Source organism: Leptonotus elevatus, chromosome 6 (assembly GCF_054856555.1).
Source record: "Leptonotus elevatus isolate MCC_2025b chromosome 6, RoL_Lele_1.0, whole genome shotgun sequence".
In the NCBI taxonomy this organism is placed as follows: domain Eukaryota; kingdom Metazoa; phylum Chordata; class Actinopteri; order Syngnathiformes; family Syngnathidae; genus Leptonotus; species Leptonotus elevatus.
The window spans coordinates 15,381,527-15,400,279 of record NC_141244.1 but is presented as its reverse complement, the minus strand read 5'-3'; the positions used below and the strand labels follow the sequence as shown (position 1 = coordinate 15,400,279).

The 18,753-nt window shown below is 40.0% G+C and overlaps 3 protein-coding genes across 4 annotated transcripts in view; 2 read left to right on the top strand and 1 right to left on the bottom strand.

Annotated features, from left to right (window-relative positions):
- The window catches only part of chn2 (chimerin 2), a 22,700-nt gene extending 14,576 nt beyond the window's left edge, over positions 1 to 8,124 (top strand). The window contains exons 7-13 of the mRNA XM_086077465.1: positions 813 to 896; positions 2,685 to 2,769; positions 4,584 to 4,757; positions 4,826 to 4,903; positions 6,215 to 6,352; positions 6,421 to 6,526; positions 7,320 to 8,124. Of these exons, the coding sequence (XP_085933591.1) occupies positions 813 to 896; positions 2,685 to 2,769; positions 4,584 to 4,757; positions 4,826 to 4,903; positions 6,215 to 6,352; positions 6,421 to 6,526; positions 7,320 to 7,491 (837 nt within the window). The 3' untranslated portion in view covers positions 7,492 to 8,124. The remainder of the gene's footprint in view (positions 1 to 812; positions 897 to 2,684; positions 2,770 to 4,583; positions 4,758 to 4,825; positions 4,904 to 6,214; positions 6,353 to 6,420; positions 6,527 to 7,319) is intronic.
- On the bottom strand, positions 7,971 to 12,574 carry fkbp14 (FKBP prolyl isomerase 14). 2 transcript variants are annotated; one of them, XM_086077467.1, is made up of 5 exons: positions 11,483 to 12,574; positions 11,268 to 11,406; positions 10,958 to 11,109; positions 10,767 to 10,894; positions 7,971 to 10,298 (listed from the first exon to the last, which is right to left on the bottom strand). In XM_086077467.1, the coding sequence occupies exons 2-5, from the start codon at positions 11,324 to 11,326 to the stop codon at positions 10,140 to 10,142; spliced, it is 498 nt and encodes a 165-aa protein (XP_085933593.1). In that variant the 5' UTR covers positions 11,327 to 11,406; positions 11,483 to 12,574; the 3' UTR covers positions 7,971 to 10,139. The 2 variants fall into 2 exon arrangements, with proteins under 2 accessions (XP_085933593.1, XP_085933592.1); XM_086077466.1 differs by having other exon boundaries at positions 11,268 to 12,574.
- plekha8 (pleckstrin homology domain containing A8) lies at positions 11,780 to 18,753 on the top strand. The gene is made up of 13 exons (XM_086077461.1): positions 11,780 to 11,969; positions 12,335 to 12,451; positions 12,633 to 12,788; positions 12,868 to 12,992; positions 13,628 to 13,786; positions 13,846 to 13,886; positions 13,955 to 14,067; positions 14,599 to 14,869; positions 15,201 to 15,286; positions 17,097 to 17,155; positions 17,236 to 17,437; positions 17,505 to 17,566; positions 17,642 to 18,753. The coding sequence occupies exons 1-13, from the start codon at positions 11,909 to 11,911 to the stop codon at positions 17,837 to 17,839; spliced, it is 1,650 nt and encodes a 549-aa protein (XP_085933587.1). The 5' UTR covers positions 11,780 to 11,908; the 3' UTR covers positions 17,840 to 18,753.

Genomic DNA, 18,753 nt, shown 5'->3' with positions numbered 1-18,753 from the left:
TTGCCACTGGTGGAAGTTGTCTGCTGTCATATCTTGTGGAAGTGGGTGCCAGGGTGGGGAATTCCACCAGCTAGCTGACAAAGATGGAGGTCATGATCCCTTGGACTGATGAGGACAGACGCTCCTCATCTGTCCGGCCCAGTAATCTTGGGTCTGTTTTGGAGGCAGCGAGTGACACATTTAGGAAGGCCCGAGTGCTGCTGGCATTTCAATCCGCAGCTAAGTGGAGTGGAGTGTGTCCGGAAGGCAGTGAGCTAATGTGAGAGTGCTCTGTGATATAAAGAGGGCGTCTGCACTATTGATCCTGCTTTACAGAGCTGTTGAGCTGTGTGAAACAGTCCTGACAGCAACACCCCCCTCCACAGCCCCTCCCCATCACAGAGCCTGTTCTCTCTCTCGCTCCTTTCTGGGCGTGTGAAAGAGGGCCATTGTGCGAGGCACACTCCAGCCCTCAGGCCACCCACCGCCCGCCTTGTCTCCCTCCCCTGCTGACACTCTCTCAGGCCAGAAGTGGAGCCGTCCCCATCGCTATCAGCCGTCAGTCGCCCTCCGAGCTGAGAGGGGAGCGAGTGGATTTCGCGCCGGCTCCCTTCCGCATCTTCTTCCGGGAGAAGATGGAGGGTGTGTGGGAACAGTCCGGCTTAGAGGCCGAAAATAACCGAGGAGGTTTCGCAGGGGAGATGAGCAACCACAAAACCAAAAGACAAGAGCGGAAGCGACAGGAACTGTTGGCTTTTGCTCTGGGAGTCAAACTTGGAAGCAAAGGGACACTTTTGTGGAAGCCTATCAAATTATTGGCCTCCTGTCCACAGATCTCGTCCTCTCTGGTGCGGCAGAGCGCCTTGAAGGACACCGCGGAGAAGCAGTGCTCCTATGAGAAGATCCACAACTTCAAGGTGAGCTGATTTTTGTTTCAAAACAATGTTCTTTTTTTTAAATCAAAATAAAGTTTTCATTACCAGCTGAAGGGTTGTTTTGATGGGAGCACACAGCTGAGCTGACCTCCTGCACAATATGCGTAACTAATGGATATAGCCGAGCACAACCCATTAACAGCAGAGTGCATTGATCACCATTGATTTTAAGCTCTTTGTTTTAGTCTATTGACTACAAGTAAAATAATTGTCCATTTTATGTCCTGGACTATTCTAGGGCAGGGGTCAGCAACCTTTACTGTCAAAAGAGCCATTTTAGGCCAAATAAACAACAACAAAATCTGTCTGAAGTCCCAAAACATTTTAACATTGTGATGAAGTAAACAGTGTGTTAGTGTTAATCTAATGTACTGAGGGCCCGTGAGCTAATTAGAGCTGCACTATAACAGAAAAATATGCAACATCTAATACTTTGACATTCATTGACACTACCTTTCATCTTCCGCTTTTGGATATATATTTTTTTGTAATTGTTTTTGTTCTTTGTTTTTCAGACATTTTGGGGAGTTTTATGGACATAATATGGTCATTTTCTGACTCTCTTCTTTCCTTTTTGGGACAATTTAGGGTTAGTTTTTGACTGGGTTTTTTTCTTTTTTGGTTGCCTTTTTTACTATAAATTTTCTGACATTTTTGGAAATTTTATGGACATTTTATGGTAATTCTCGGGATTTCTTCTTTTGTTTGTGGACGTTTTTATGGCTACTTAAATATATATATATGTATATTTCCAGCCCTTTCTTAAATAAATGTCTGACTTTCTTGGTATTTTTGTAGACATTTTATGGTATTTTGGGAGATATGAACATTTTTTTTTTTAATTAAAAAAAAATACCATTCATTTTCTGACTTGGGGGGGGTGATATTCCTACTATATTTTATAGTAATTTTCTGCCTTTTGTTTGTTTTGGGATATTTTATGGTTACTTTTTGAACGTTTTCTTTTCTACCTTTGGAATTCAGTTCTCTGACAATTTTGTGGACATTTTCTGGTATTTTTCTGCTTTTCCTCTTCCTTTTTTGACATTTTATGGTCGCTTTTTTGACATTTTTAGATAATTTGAAAAACTTTTTCCATTAACCTTTTGCTTCTTTTTTTCTGACAACTTAAAAATTTGGACTCTGATGATTTTTTTATATTTAATTATCTTTAAAAAAAAATCTAAATCATTGTTTAATTTCAAGAATATTAAAAAAAATAATAATAATAAGTATGTAAAAAATATATATTAAAATTGTTGTTGTTTTTAGAGATCCACAGGGAGTCCACAGGAGAGGGACTAAAGAGCCACATGTGGCTCCAGAGCCACAGGTTGCAGACCCCTGTTTTAGACAGAGCTCGTTTTAAGTTCAATTTTGAGAATGTATATTAAGTTTCAGTGTGTTTGACTTGGAAAATAGAACAACACCAATCCCTCAGCACCTGCTATATGCCCACTTCATTCTTCCCACACAGTCAAACACACACACACACACACACACACACATCATCCTCAATGTTTTGGGATGCACATATGTTACTTGAGAGATTGCATGGATCTGCCTTGCAGCAGATGCCAGACGCATAATCGGAAATCCTTTAATCTACCTCATATGTACACACGCTCTCCTTTCGACCACTAAAGGGTCCCGTCTCCCGCCCCGTAGATCACAAAGTAAGCTGTGTGCAGCCCATCAAAAGGGTTCTCCGGAGGTGCAATGCTCAACTGTGTGTTTATGTTCTTGTAATCACGGGGTCTCCACCTGCAGGTACACACGTTTCGAGGGCCGCACTGGTGCGAGTACTGTGCCAACTTCATGTGGGGCCTGATTGCACAAGGTGTCCGCTGCTCAGGTAACGCCATGGCGCACTCAGACACTAAACAAAGAATGTCTTGTCGGTCATGGGTTTCACCAGGCATATACAAACCAATGAAAGTGGGACCCTAATTGTGGAAGCTTTGTAGGTTTTCATATTCTTGCTTGATATACAACTTCCGTTGTTCAACAGTCTGAGGTCTCGGTTATTGTAATAGTTTCATAAAGTGCTGCAAATTTTCATTGGGTCTGGACAGCTGGCAGGTCCGTCTCGTACTCAAGTTCTTGGAATTGAATGATTTCTGCAGCAAACACATCACCTATATGATCTAAGTTGTTTATGCCTTGGTGGGATGTTTCGGATAAGCAGATTTATTTGTTGTCATGTAATTTGTGAGCATGTGTTAATTTCACCTTAACTCATTCACTGCCATTGACGGCTATAGACGTCAAAAATTCATTTGAACTATTTCTATTAGTTTACATTTTTTTCCCACTTTTGTTAACAAGAGTATAAAAACCTGGAAACATCTTTTATTGTATATTTGGAACAGATATAAAATCGCGAGTTAACTAGTCATGCGATTAATTACGATGACAAATTTTTATCTCCTGATGCCCCTAATTTTTAATAATCTTTTCTTTTTTAAATCTTTTTTTTTTTTTTAAGAAGAAAAGATTATTAAAAAATTAGGGGCGTCAGGTGATTACATTTTTTATTGTAATTAATCGCATGACTTTACTACTTAACTCACTATTTAAAAAAAGAAAAGATTATTAAAAATTAGGGGCGTCAGGTGATAATTTTTTTTAATTGTTATTAATCACAACTTTACTAATTAACTCACGATTAATAACAAATTTTATATCTGCTCTAAATGTGCAATAAAAACTATTTCTAGGTTTTCATACTCGTGTTAACAAAAGTGGAAAAAATGTTAAACTTATAGAAATAGTTCAAATGAATTGTTTGACATCCATAGACGTCAATGGCAATAATGAGTTAATTAAAAGCTACAAAATCATGTTTATAGCTGGAAAATGTTACTTCCAGGGAAACCACATCAATATAATAAAACAAAACTTCTTCCTTCTACATACCAAAAACGCATTCCTTTGGTTTAGGGGGGGATTTTTTGCCGTTTCAAAACTGCTAGCAAGATTTAAATGTCGCCTCTCTTCATTAAGCCCGCCCCTCCTTGAGTCACATTGTGAGTGAGTGACATTAACCACGCCCCTCACTGACCTGCATGAGTTGGCACTGTAGACAAAGAGTTAGCCATGGATGCTATGCTGGTAGCATGACTTATTCCTAATGAATTGTTATTAGAGATGTTGCCAATTCCACATCTGTTCCGAATCCTCTCAGCTGCTTGATAATAAAAAATTAAAACATTTGACTTATGTAAGCGTGAAAGGTTTTAGACAGGTCAAACGTAACTAAAAATAACAGATCACAAGATTTCCTATTCGGAACAGAGACATATCAAGACCTGGTGGGTGGTGCCCCCCCCCCCAAAACACAGTATTTGTTGTTGACGCTTTTTCCATGCTGACAAGCCTGCGGCACACGCTGTATCATCAGACCTCATGTGCTTTCGGAAACAGGAGGGACATCTTTGCCCTCTCTCACTCCCTTTCCAACCGTCCATTCATCCTCTCCTACCGTTCAAACCTGCACTCAGGCACACTCTGCTTGTAACTAAAATGACTCTGGGCTGCCATGTTTTGTTTTTATCTTCTATTGGCGCAGTGAAGCGAGACGGAGCAGGAGCGTGCGGTGTGACGGTGCACGTCACTTTCATTTTGTGTTTGTGTTATCATCATCCTTTCTTTATCTCACCCCTGTAGATTGCGGGCTGAATGTACACAAACAGTGCTCCAAACTGGTTCCCAGCGACTGCCAACCGGACCTGCGGCGGATAAAGAAAGTGTTCAGCTGTGACCTCACCACGCTGGTCAAGGCCCACAACACCCCGAGGCCAATGGTGGTGGATCTGTGCATCCGAGAGATCGAGCTCCGGGGTAAGATGGCGGCGAGCGGGGAATGAATTGGCAGATGAGTGATGTACTGGCCATCGGTTGTGTTGCAGGTATGAAATCGGAAGGTCTGTACAGAGTGTCGGGCTTCTCGGAGCACATCGAGGACGTGAGACTCGCGTATGATCGAGGTTTGTCGTTTTAAAGCTGACTGAATGTTATGTACGACGTTCTCATGGGTGCTTGAAATTCTTTACATTTTGGCATTTTGAGCAACCAGCAAACAGCTATCGAGTTGAGTCGTTTTGCTTTTCACACGGAGTACGTTTATTTGCGTGTAAATTGAGACAAGATCCTTTTTGTCATATTTTTGTGACATTTTTGTTTGTTTGAGAAAATTGCCTCAAGAAAGTTGACAAACACTAACGTATTATTTGACACCACAGTGCTGGTGAGGCTAAAATTTTGAATGGCTTGAAATCTGATGGTCAAATTTTACACTGGGAATTTTTTTTATGAATGTGGTAAAGTCAACCCCCCCAAAAAATGATTGATAATAATATGTTCTATGCAGATTCAATAGCCTAAATATGGTATTCTTGTTAATATTGCTTTAGTGAGATATGAGTTAAGCAGCAAAATCCAGCAGTTTTTATCAACATCAGAAGGCGGCCATTTTGCCACTTGCTGTCGAGTGACAATGACATCACAGTTGTTCAGGTATCACACAACCAATCACAGCTCAGCTTCAGGTGAGCTGTGATTGGTCATTGCCTGAGCCCTGAGAAACTGTGATGTCATCTTCAGTCAACAGCAAGTGGCAAAATGGCCGCCCCCTGAGATGGATAAAAAAACGGCTGGATTTTGCTGCCTAACTCACATTATACAAATGTGTTTTTAATCAGAATGTCATGTTTAGACTAGTGAGGTCACGTATAACATTATTATTGAGAAATGTTTAAGGTTGACTTCCCCTTTAACAAATTTTCCCCAAAAACGTATAAATGCGTTCTATTTTAAACATTACCAGGGTCCCAAAAACTTATTTATATGTTTTTTAAATGTTTTTTTTATGCTAGAGCATACAGAAGTCTTTGATGCAACCTCTAAACTGAAGAGAACGCTTCAAGCAATGGTAGTTATTACAAAAATGGCCAGCAGGTGGCAGCAGAGTATAAGAGATCAACCAGGGCCGTGTTGCAAAACTGCTCTTTTCTCCAGTGTTTTAAACAGATTTGTGGATGATGATCAAACTTAGCTATATTCTTATGCTAATTGCTGCAAACAAAAAAAGATAGAAATATGTTTTTTTTTCCTGATGAAAGAAGAGACTTTCTTTTGGTAGGTTCCATGTTTTTATAGCAATAGAACACAATATTCTGTGGGCCTCAGTCAGAAGCCAGTAGAACAGGGAAGGGGGTTGCTTCGGTGAAAATGGCTTGTTAATAGCTTGTATTCTTGCCTGCACGACATTATACGTGCGTTTGCATTCTTGTCAACAGAAGGTGAAAAGGCGGACATCAGTGCCAGTGCCTACGCAGACATCAACATCATTGCTGGTGCTCTGAAGCTCTACTTGAGAGACCTCCCCATCCCTGTCATTACATTTGACTTGTACCCCAAATTCATTCAGGCTGCAAGTAAGGACGCCTCGGTTCTCCGATTGCGGCTACCTGACATGACGCTCACGTCGATCAAATTTCTGCAGAAATTCCAAATGCTGAATCCAGGCTGGAGGCCGTCCATGAGGGTTTGCTGCAGCTTCCTCCGGCTCACCATGAGACTTTACGCTACCTGATGGCTCACCTCAAAAGGTGGGACACAAAAGACATTGTCAACACAACATTTCCAAATAGTAAGCTACTCATCCTTTGAAAAAACACTTGACGTGGATACATGACGAAAATGGACCAGCAAAATTTGCGATACTGACACCTGGTGGCGTTTTGTAGGTATTGCTTGAACTAATGTCATCTTCAACAGTGTTTTCCAACTTTTTTTAAACCAAGGCACATAATTTACATTAGAAAAAGCCTACAACACATTAACAGACAAAAATGTCCCCCATAAAGAATTTATATTAGCGTTACCATTTTAATTGTTTTGCTTGTTATTATACATCGCTGGCATAGATAGATGAATAAATAAATAATCCCATAAAATTTAAACTAACAAGCTGAGCTGTGATTGGTCGTAACCTGAAACCTGAGTGACTGTGATGTCATTTTCAGTCGACAACAAGTGACAAAATGGCCGCCCACTGAGATGGATAAAAGCAAGTGGATTTTGCTGATTTATACATATTCCAAAAATACAATAATAAATGATGAAGAAGAAATATTTTGTGTGCCCCCAACTCTCTGCTCGACTATAGATAGTATAATTTGTCTATAAAATTGTTGTAAGTACACCTCAGAGAAGCTAATACTCCATGCGCACTGTCTGACAATGAGTGCGGGACTGCCACCTACTGTAGTGGATGTGCAATTACACTTTATTCTAGTACGGCAAAAAAAAAAAAAAACATGTACCCTGGAACCACACTAGTGGACTAGTGGTGTCTTATGCAGTCGATCCTTGCCAAAGCTTCTCTTTGTCACATTCCAGGGTGACAACATTCGAGAAGGACAACTTAATGAATTCGGAGAACTTGGGCATCGTCTTTGGTCCGACGCTGATGCAGCCCCCCGAGCAGAACGCCCTGACCACGCTGAACGACATGAGGCAGCAGAAGCTCGTGGTGCAGCTCATGATTGAGCACGAAGACGTCTTATTCTAGGCGCCGCACGCCACCGCCACCACGGACCCGTATTTATTCTGTCGACCAGGAAATCCAAGCCACCGTGAGGAAAATCATTCATGATCACAATGCTCTTGAGAAGCTTCCTTTCACGCATGACCGTTTCGGTGTTGACATTGTCTTGTTTCTGTCTGTTACGGCGGGCCAAGACCTTCATGTTTGATTTAGCACAGGATCCGAGATGTTTACAAGCTGCAGCGCTGTTCCCTGCTGGCTTTAATTTGAAGAGTGTGCCGCTACCTTCCCGTGTACGCCATGTGAACGTGTGAATTACAAGTGAACTTTCCCACGTGTGTAATTCCTGAATCATTTTGTGGGAATGTCATCCAACTTTTATGGAAACAAGACAACTTTTAATTGAGAGAAGATCTTGAAGTGATCAATATTTAAAAGAATGGCAGATGAGACAATAGGTCAATTCATGAAGCACTTTTTTGCAACGTGTGTACAGATTTGTTTTGTAAAGATGTTTATTTTTGTCTTTTTACTCTGAATCATGTTGTTTTGCCACAGTAATATATATACGGTATACAGTACAGTTGAGAATGATGCATGTTTAGTTGGTGTCTGGATACAAAAGAGTTGAGAAAAATAAAAGCTGTGTTAAATTGACACTTTTGTTCTTTTCTATCAATACATCCAAATGTTGCTTCCTATAGACATCATTTGCTTTTTCAATGAGATCATGGAAACCTTGTTCCATACTAGATTCAGAGGTGATTACAATGCTAGTATTTAGCAAATGGTTCACTCTTAAGAACTGTTGGGTCAAAAAGAGACCGACTCTTTTTGGGTTATTCTATTTACCCAAAACATGTCAAATGAATAACCCGCATAATAACCCTTATAGTTGGTTTGCTTTGTGGGTTATTAATTTAATTAGACTCAACGTTTTGGGTTAAATAGTCAATTTTTTTTTACCCAATTCAATTAGGTTATTCAATTAACCCAAAGAGTTGGGTCAAGCGAATAACCCACAAGTATATATATATATATATATATATATATATATTCTTTTTTTTAATGGGTTGCTTTGTGGGTTATTAATTTATTTTGGGTTAAATAACCCAAAACAGCCCAAGAATTTGGGTTTCTTTATGGGTTATTAATTTAATTTGACCTATCATTTGGGGTTAAATAACTTAATAACTTTTTGAGTTATTAAGTTGGGTCGGTTCATATTTGACCCAATTAATTTGGGTTATTCAGTAACCCACAAAACTTTTTTTAAATTATGTTGGTTTTTGGGTTATTAATTAAGATTAAGATTAACTGATTGTCACACCCACCTAAGTGGGGTGAAATTCATTCTCCGCATTTGACCCATCCCCTGAGGAATCATTTGGTGATCTAACCCCCCAATTCCAACCCTTAATACGGAGTGTCAAGCAGGGAGGCAAATGGATCCCGTTTTTAGAGTCTTTGATATGACCCGGCCAGGGATTGAACCCACGACCTCCCAGCCTCAAGGTGGACACTCTACCACTAGTCCACTGAAATTTCATTTCAAAAAGTTGGGTTGGTTCATTTTTGACCCATTTCAATCAGGTTATTCAATTAACCCAAAAAAAAAAGCTGGGTCAAATGAATAACCCACAAACAAATTTAATTGGACCCAACCTTTTGGGTAAAATAACTTAAAAAGTTGGGTCGGTCCATTCTTGACCCAATTTGGGTTATTTTTAACCCAGTGTTGTTTTAACTCGTGTGGTTTCAAAAGCAATTCGCTGGGGCCCTATAATGTAATTTATTGGTTAATGGCAACCAGTAGCCAAGCTTTGAAGTTGAGAACTGTCTTGTTAAACCAAATTCTTGTCATGTAGTTGATCCAGAGACCGCTATCTGTGATTCGATCTTATGTTTTGCCCCGCAATGTTCTCACTCTTCCAGTTTTCACCTCAAGGTGTGGCCTACAGGGCGGAATCAAGCCTGATAGCACAAGTGTGGTTCTTCTGTGTTAACATGTTTCACCGCTATGTGGATTCTATTTGTCTCTGTCTGTGCTTGCTACCTTGTTCAAACAAGGACGCTAGTCCCTCTGTGCAAGTATGGTAGGTGATCTTGATTGGGAATTTTAACATTCCCCAGAATTACTGTCATAAATTTCTCAGCATGACTTCACAATTAATAAACTCATAAAGTCTCCTCTACATTTGGGCGCCTTAGTTTCCCATTAAGGTTGTTTTACTGAGATCGTTTTTAGGAGTCCATTGACAAATGTAATTTAAGTGAGTGAATGCCTTAAAACTACAAATGAATAATAGTTCACACTTAAGGGAATCTGGATGTGATTAAATTGGGCTTTAAAACGTTTGAGGAAATAATGGAGAAAATACAAGAGCGCTAGGCAGGTACAAGTCTGCCCTCTAGTGACTAGAGAGAGAATTTCAAACTCAAAATTCCTTGCGAGACCACAAATTGTTTTATAGCTATTTGGTTAATTTCATGGAGGGGGGAAAAAAACCGTCCACGTTAAATACATCTGTAGTGACATTTTCAGTGCATGTCGACTTAGCACATGAATATAAATTCACAAAATCAAGTAAATAACCAAGTTCAGAGGTAAGACAATACATTAAAAAGTCAACACACATATTCGGCATGTGAATGTTGACGAAGCACGTCCTTCACAGTTCATCGTGTTGATAAGTGAATTCCCTGGCCGAGATGAAACCGTCTTTATCGTCGTCCTCGTTTTTGAAGATGTCCTCCACCATCGCCTCGTTATGTGTGTCGTTTGGCGAGTAGCCGTGTTTTGCAAACTCCTTCTCCAGGTAAACCTTCACCTGTGATGACGACACTTAATAAAGCATCCGGGGCACACTCAAACACATCGCAAAACACTTTGCCTTACTTCGATTTGACTTTCTAATTACGAAATATAAGTACAAACAAGTACAAAAAAGAAGGCAACGGGTGTATAATAGTAGTATAATATGCATGAGTAAGTAAAAGTTTTATGTTGCCTTGTACTGTGTTCAACAGGAAAAACAGACCTTAATAATGCATTGAATAATATTTTTTTTCAGTCGATGAAAGAAAGTACATGGGTAAAGTAAGAATATGCAGGAATTACCGTCATGGATGAAGCTATCATGCCACCCAAAATTTGTTAACATTACAAACATATACATTTTGATAGCAATATCTGAATAATGCACTCTAAGCATTAATATGAACCTGATAAGTATACATATCCTTAGAGAAATTGCATATTAATGGACATTTACTCAGTAAGTAAGTACATTCCCCACCTCTTGCTTGGAAAGCTTCCAGTCATCATTAAGATCCATCTCCCGGAAAGAATCGTGTGACCTCGGCCCATTGCGGATATCGATGAGCTCGATGTCAAAAAGCAGGCTACTGCTCGGCGGGATCATGCCTGCAAACAAACCATTATTTTACGATGTACTTCCCTCATTTAGTTAGGCTATTTTCAATGTACCTTTCCCTTCTTTCCCATAGGCCAGAGACGGAGGGACAGTCAGTTTCCGGCGCTCTCCTGTGCACATTTTCTGCAGACCCTTGTCCCAACCCAGGATCACCTCTCGGGTCCCGAGGGTGAACCACACTGGATTTTTATCACCTTCAAGGCGGCTGTGAAATCCATCAGTGTTATTTTGGAATACAGGCACACAAACACACATTAAGAACTAATGTCCAGTGATGGATGGGCGAGACAGTGACATGGCAATACAGTACAGAACATAAACAACATCATCGAGTTAGTTCAAGAGTAATTGATGTGCCATTACCTTGAGTGAAACATGGTGCCATTGCTGTGCAAGTATCCCTCGTAATGCACAAGAAGCATATCGCCATATTTTGTCGTGCGGTGACACAGGAGAGGCTTATGGAGAACTTCAATTTTGACTTCAGGGTCGGGTAGTTTGCCTCCATGGGCGAGCATAGTTACAAACGATAATAACGAGCAAATGGAAAACAATATCATTGTGTTAAGTGAACTTACAACGCGTCCTCGGGATGTTTGCAAATCAATTCCTAAAATCATATTCATAAACTTTTTACTATTTGTTTTGGGTCAACTACGTGGCACCAAACTTCATGAACACAGCCACTGTTCAACAATTCTCCCTCCTCCAAATCTTATTGGATCATTTGTCAAAGCCCCGCCCTGTATCTAAACCTTACCATCCCATTGGTTCTTACTTATGCCAGTTATTTAAATCTACACCCACCCTACGCAAATCCTCTGACGATAAGCAGAGTGGCCGCTTAGAAACCTATTCTAGACAACATTTACGTACTTTTACGAACGTAAACGCAATGGTGTACCGAAAGTGTGTTTACTGTACTACGCAAATCTCACTTGGGGGCAGATGCGGTGGTTACAGTCAGCTGTGCGCTTAATCTTATCATGACAAACAAGTAATGAATGGCAACAAACACCTCGACGATGGAGGGAATACTACACAAGTGGACCAATTACATAAGCGGTACGTTCTCCTTACGCGTATTTTGATGTCGTCGGAGTGGTCGTGATGGAAGCTAGCTAGCATGACAACGTCGGCGTTGATTTTGTGATAACATAAAGAGGTAGCGGGCAAGCTAACGTATGCTAATCGCGTCAATCGCTTGATGAAAAAACCAGCTGATTTATATATATATATATATTTTTTTAAACTTCACTGACATGAATTAATTTTGTAATGATTATGGTAGTAACCATTGCGTTTCATTTGAATAGATTTAAACGTGTGTAAGCTCATCAAACTTAAAAAACGCAGGGCTAACTGAAAATAAGCTTTTCCAAGTAATAAAATGACGTCATTTTAAATTTGTGTTTTAACCGCTGTTCCAGGGTGGCAACCTCGCTGGTTTGTGCTTGACGGTGGAACTTTGTCCTACTATGACTCTCAAGAGGATGCTTGGAAAGGCTGCAAGGGGAGCATTAAAATCTCAGTATGTGAAATTCAAGGTTTGTACATCTAATTCTAACTTTCTTGAGCCAAGATACATATTATTAGAAAAAGGGCACACAACCAGATTTTAAAAAATGACAAAAAAAGATACTCATTGCACATTAGTATTTGAGAATGATTGCTCTAACCTTTTTCATTGTGCTGGCACGTTGACTATTATTATATCTTGGTTGTTAGTTCATTCGTCTGACTCCACACGGCTTGACTTGACCATCCCCGGAGAGCAGTACTTCTACCTGAGAGCCATCAATGCAGCAGAGAGGCAAAAATGGCTGGTTGCTTTGGGAACAGCCAAAGCTTGCCTGACAGACAACCGAACAAAAAGAGAGAAGGGTAAATGTGTCGTCATAAAATGAGAACTTGGCGCTGCTTTTATCAGCAAAGCATGATTGGTGTTTTTATCTCTTTGCAGAACTCCAGGAGAACACAGAAGCGCTAAAGACAAAGATGTCCGAGCTCAGGTTGTACTGTGACCTTCTTCTTCAACAAGTGAACAAAATCAAAGACGATGACAACGAACTTGGCGAGGCAACAGATGTAAGCATGGCGGCATGGATGTATTCTTTAAATGTAAACAAGCCACATCACTCCCAACCAGTCACTCTATTGTCTTCTAAATTTAACACATAACTGACATGAAGCTAGTTAATGTTTGACCAGCTCTCGGTGTTTAAAGCTTTTGTGGGTTTTATAGTGACGGATGAGGTTCGAAGTAGTCATGATAATCATTTCAAAACGTTTTTCCACAAACTCTCTGCGGGTCATTGCGTGTGTTTGTGTAAGATGTGACTACAAAAATGTCAGGAAAAGCCTACTAGAACAAATTAACTTTATTCGGGGTTAATCAGAGACACTTTGAATGGTGGCCATTTATTATGACTTTTAAAATGATTGATTCATTCTGAACACAGCCATATAATATTCACAGTTATGGGGGTGTGCACACTTTTGCAACCACATGTCAGTTCTTTATTTTTACTTCACCGTTTTATTGCTTTTCTTTTTTCTCCCCCCAATTGACTTGAGTAACATATTGGCGCAGATTAAAAAAAAAAAAAAGTTTTATATTGGTTAAAAAAAAATAATCGCAAAAAATAGCATTTGAACAGGGGTGTGTAGACTTTTAGTATATACTTCCTCCTCCTCCTCTATAGTCTCTATTCTCTTTTCAGATGGGCCTCGACACGGGCAACCTGGTGAAGTCGACGTGCACCACTTTCCTCAAGACCCTGGAAGAGTGCATGCAGATCGCCAATCGGACTTTCGCGCCAGACGCGCCCAAGCAGAGCCCGCCGGCGTCGCCTCCCATCGCCGCCATCAAACCTCAGAAGGTGCGTTTGTTTTGCCGATCGCGCACGGCAAACATGTGATGCTCTTGTGCCTCTTACAGGTTAAACCTGTCAATCATTTAAATCAGCGCCTTGGAGAAAAGTAAGTACTGCAAAGCGTCATGTAGTTAAAAGAAAGATGCCGACGTTTACACTCTAAATCTATCCCAGGTGGAAAGATTTGCCAGAAACAGACGTGAGGTCACATGACACCCGTAGTCTTGACTCTGGCTCAGAAGCAGCAGATGAACCAGACGGAGCAGCACGGCAACCTTCCCCTTCAGGTAAGTCTAGTTCTTCAAGGGCTCACTCTGTGTTGGCATAATATAGAGAGGGATGACTTCACAGATAATGAATGTTCTGTTTGTTGTTTTTGCATCAAGGAAAGTGATGACTTTTAGTGGAGACGTTGACTGACTAATGTCCTTTTGACTTACTACAATAACAATCGTGACCTGGCCGTCCATTTTCTAGAGTGCTTTATGCTGAGTCCCCCCCCCCACAGGTTCATACTGTGCCCCCACTTTAAATGGAGGGCTTGAGATTCCATCTTCCATATTTCCATCTTAGATATTCGGGGCACAGGCTGTGCGTCCTGTCTCCCCCTGCTGGTCATTGTTTTCATGTTTCTTGGACTGATCGTGATGGAGGTGTTGCCCTTTTAGGGATCAATAAAGTCGTCAGTCCCTCAAAACTCAGGACTGTCATGCTCGCAACATACTATTTGAAATGATTAAATCCCAGTTTAAGGTTGAATACTTAAGTCTTAAATCAAGCTTAATCCGGTTTTGTTTTGTTCCCCGTGTACCACGCAGACGTGCACTCAGCCAACGGCGATAACTCGATCCAGGAGGAGCGAGCCCATCCTTTTCCTCCCGCATCCCCGAATACCTCCCAGGCTAAAACCGATGAAGACGAGGAGCAAAAGGAGACTCGCATAAGGGAGCAAAGCGTGGCGAACGGCGAGCAGCCTCAGCAGGAAGCGCTTCCTGACGGAGATGAGGCTGACTGTGACGAAGACATTTTCAAGGATTCCTCTGAGCCAGAAGAGCTCGTGGAGACTTTTTTCAGCACAATGAGTCACAGGTATGAACTTATGTAAATCTGCAGAATTTTTAGTACGTTTCACTGACATTGTGACATAATAGATAAGGCACAAATAGGAGATTTATTGGCGTTACGCTTCAAGTGTTTTACGTTAGCGTCACGTGACGGACTTCTCATAATCTATCTTTAGAGTCTTTTTCTGTTAGTGAACAAAGTGTGGATAATAGTACGTGACAGAGGAAATGGAGGAAAGCTGTCAACAAAAGCTGCACTGTCATCTGGTTTCCTCTGTATCGTTTGCTCAAATAAAAGTGGACCAGGTGTTTGATATTGTCCTGTCTGAATGTGTTTCCCTCCCTTTGTGTTCTAGATTTAGTGATTTAAAGCTGGATGAGGACAATGGCATCCCCACGCAAGAGTTTTTGGACTCATGCTATGCAATAGTGCCCATTTTAGGTAGGCCAGTCGCGTCCTCATCTCATCTCTTGAAAGAAGGCCGCTGACAAGCGCTTGCCTTCTTTTTCTTTTCATGCCGTTGCTGCTTATTCTGCCTTTTACACACACACACGCCAAATGCTTTCTGGCTGGCCTTCACGTCTTTTTTCATGTTTATTCTGTAACACTAAATGAGATCAAATGGTTTGCTGCGGATGTGCTGACATCCACTTCTATTTACAATTGCGAGAAATGTATCAAAGAATCCCTGAAGGGATTAATAAGTTAATCACTTGCCCATTCAGTTGTCCATATATTTACCCGGCTAACCTACCCTTATATCCACATTCATAATGAAAATATTTAAGGCAACTTCTGCATTGTTTCTCAATAGAATATACATATAACAGCCAGACTCACTGATGTGCTTTACTCACATTAGTTGGGTTTTTTTCCCCTTCCCTCCCTCACATTTATCAGCCTTCGCTGACACACATTTGACCAAGTGTTCAATGAAGAAGTTTATAGGTTCAATCTCAAGAAATTTAAATAATTGGGAAAATGTATTTCTATCATTGAATTGAAAAGTTGAAACCTCTGTTATTTCACTTCACTACACCCAAAACATGTTTCATGATTTGATACTACTAATTCAAATAATATTCAAATTTCTCAAGATTCACCTGAAATATAATGACTGGCCGAACGAACGTCCGCAGTTGATTTTCAATTTCATTCTGGCATCCTCACAAAAGGAAGTTTGTTCTTTTTCTCTCTCTCCTCTATTCATGCCTAAGTTGGGAATTTCATCATCACGTCATCATCATCATCATTGACATCCGCAATCTTCATGCACATGCACTACAATTTTCAGATCCACAAAAATATCCTCTCATTTAAAGTTAACAAAAGTGAATGAATTTTTATAAATTAATTTATTAATTTTGTGGAAACATGTTGAACATTATGAATCCCTAACATAAAATGCCAATGAAACTGTAGTAAGACCACACTGAATAGAAAAAGCAATATTACAAGGAAAAAAAGTTCCGAAGAGAATAGCACTGTAATGTTACGGGAACATCGGTTACAACATTATATATACAATATATATTTTTTAAAGATAGTGTTACAGCAATGCATGATTTTTTTGTTTTTTTTATATATTGTTACATTTAACAAGTGAATATCAAAATTCCCAAATTTAACAAAAGTCACACTTGCACTGAAAACTGTTATGGTTTATTATTATTAATTATTCTACATTATTCAGTTCCTAAAAAAAAGTAGCTCTCAGATTCAAAATGATGATCTTATTGTGTATATATCACGGTTACATTGTAATAAACATACATGCATTACATTTTATTTTAGTCAAATTAACTTTTATTTCTTATTATGACTTCATTCTGTTTCTCTTCTAATACTACAACTTTATTCTCGGACTAATATAACTTTTACAGTAAAACATGGACTTGCCTGTATATTTTGTAAGAAGTGAAATTTCTTTATACAAGCTTATGACTTGTATTGTGACTTTATTTTTATTTTTAACATTGCAATGTCTTTATTTCATTCAATTATAATTCTGTCAATAGTACTTTAATTCTTGTAATAAAAAAATTATATACTTTATTTTGTAACCCTTAAAAACCTTCCTCCTAATTTTTAGATTTCTTAATAAAAAAAAATTGTTGCAACATTTCAGATATTTTTCTTATTGAATTTTTTTTAACTGAATTTTCTTCAATATTCCAACTTTATTCTTGCAGTATTTGACCTTTTTTGCATTGATAGTCAAAGGACAAATAAAACTCATTTTGTTTGCCAGACAAACTTGGCCCCACCGTTTTTGCTCCAGTGAAAATGGACTTTGTGGGAAACATCAAGGTGAGTGGAAGCATAAACCATTCGTCTAAGCAATCATTTTTACTTGAATACATCAAAAGTCGTCATGTCTTGCTTTTTAGAAGATCAACCAGAAGCTGATGTCGGACCCGGCCAACTTCCCCACACTGCAGTCCATCGTGCTGCACGAGGTGCGCACGCAAGTGGCTCAGGTGCGCAACTCGGCCACCGAGGCTCTGCTGTGGCTCCGACGGGGCCTCAAGTTCCTCAAGGAGTTCCTGTCGCAGGTCAACGCGGGCGAGCAAGACATCCACGGAGCGCTCAGTCAGTAGTTTTAAACAAGTCGAGTTGTTCTGAATGAGTTTGTACTTGTAATCGTCCCCTTGTTCAGATCACGCTTACGGCAAGACTCTTCGCCAGTATCACGGATGGGTGGTTCGAGGCGTCTTCGCGGTAATGATCTATATAAAGGCCCACAGAGTGCTTCGGCGTGACGTCTCTCACCTGTTCTTCTTCTTCTTCTTCCAGTTAGCGCTGCGAGCCGCCCCGTCCTATCAGAGCTTCACGGCCGCCTTGGTGTCGACGGAAGGCGACGAGCTGAAGAGCGGCTTCGCCAGCAGCATGCAAAGCGACCTCGGCGTCTACCTGCCGGCTATGGACAGGCAACTGGACATCCTGGACGCCCTCTACGAGGAGTACAACTTGGAGTCGGACGAGGTGGTCTAAAACTCGAGCGCAAACCTTGAAGGAAGTGGGCGGAGTCACACAAAAGGAGCCCCCCGCGCTTTTTTCCGAGCACTAAACGGCGTGCGTTGATGAAGTTTCAAGACCGAAAAGTCTGCACTGAGGAGTTTTTTTTTCGGCATCACCAATGAAGTGTAGTTCTTAGTGGCAATTGTATGTACTTTAAAAGTACATGCAAAAGTTTGATTTCTGAGTTTGAAATCAAATGTCACAATGAACAATAAGATGGAAACAAAACAAGCGTCAGTGTTTTTAATACAAAACTAACTAGGTGATTTTTCTAGTCGACTTTTTTATCATTATAACTTGCTAATGTTGCACTGCGTCTGTTTAGTGACAAAAGTATTTTAAATTTGATTTCAAATGTGTGTTTATTTTCTTGACTCTAAGAGGGACCAACGAAGATGGCTTTAGCACCACAACACTGGACAACTAAATAAATATTCATATAGAACATGGATGGCTATGAACGTACTGGCATCTTCTCAAGCCAATGCAGAGTATGCATTTTCTAGGTTTATTTATTTTGTCTTAAGTTATTAACGTGTCATTAGTTTCCGTTTCATTTGTATCTTAAAAAGGTACAGTAACACAGAAACTGCCTTTAATGAACTGACTCAATAACCCTGATTCATATAGTGGGAAAATGTGCAGGTTTCAACCATCCATGTATGATGTCATCATACTTTGTGTGCTAACTTATTACTTAAGAGCCAGTCACTTTTTAAGACCGTCACAATTTTTGTAAGCATACAATAACTTGCACAATAAATTCAAATATTATTGTGGATATGTGCAAATCACTTAACTGTTATGTTATATACATATACTGTATGTATTTGTTTTTCTATGTATATGGAAATATTTGATATGACCTTAAACATAACTGAGTTGTC

Excerpts from the sequence above, each read along its gene's own strand:
- fkbp14 (XM_086077466.1), bottom strand. The coding sequence starts at position 11,530 with ATGAATATGATTTTAGGAATTGATTTGCAAACATCCCGAGGACGCGTT. Across the intron at positions 11,110-11,267 it reads GGCACCATGTTTCACTCAAG|CCGCCTTGAAGGTGATAAAA; the intron begins GTAATGGCACAT and ends TGGATTTCACAG. Across the intron at positions 10,299-10,766 it reads GGAAGCTTTCCAAGCAAGAG|GTGAAGGTTTACCTGGAGAA; the intron begins GTGGGGAATGTA and ends TCGTCATCACAG.
- plekha8 (XM_086077461.1), top strand. The coding sequence starts at position 11,909 with ATGGCAACAAACACCTCGACGATGGAGGGAATACTACACAAGTGGACC. Across the intron at positions 14,068-14,598 it reads ACGGCAACCTTCCCCTTCAG|ACGTGCACTCAGCCAACGGC; the intron begins GTAAGTCTAGTT and ends TGTACCACGCAG. Across the intron at positions 15,287-17,096 it reads TGCAATAGTGCCCATTTTAG|ACAAACTTGGCCCCACCGTT; the intron begins GTAGGCCAGTCG and ends TTTGTTTGCCAG.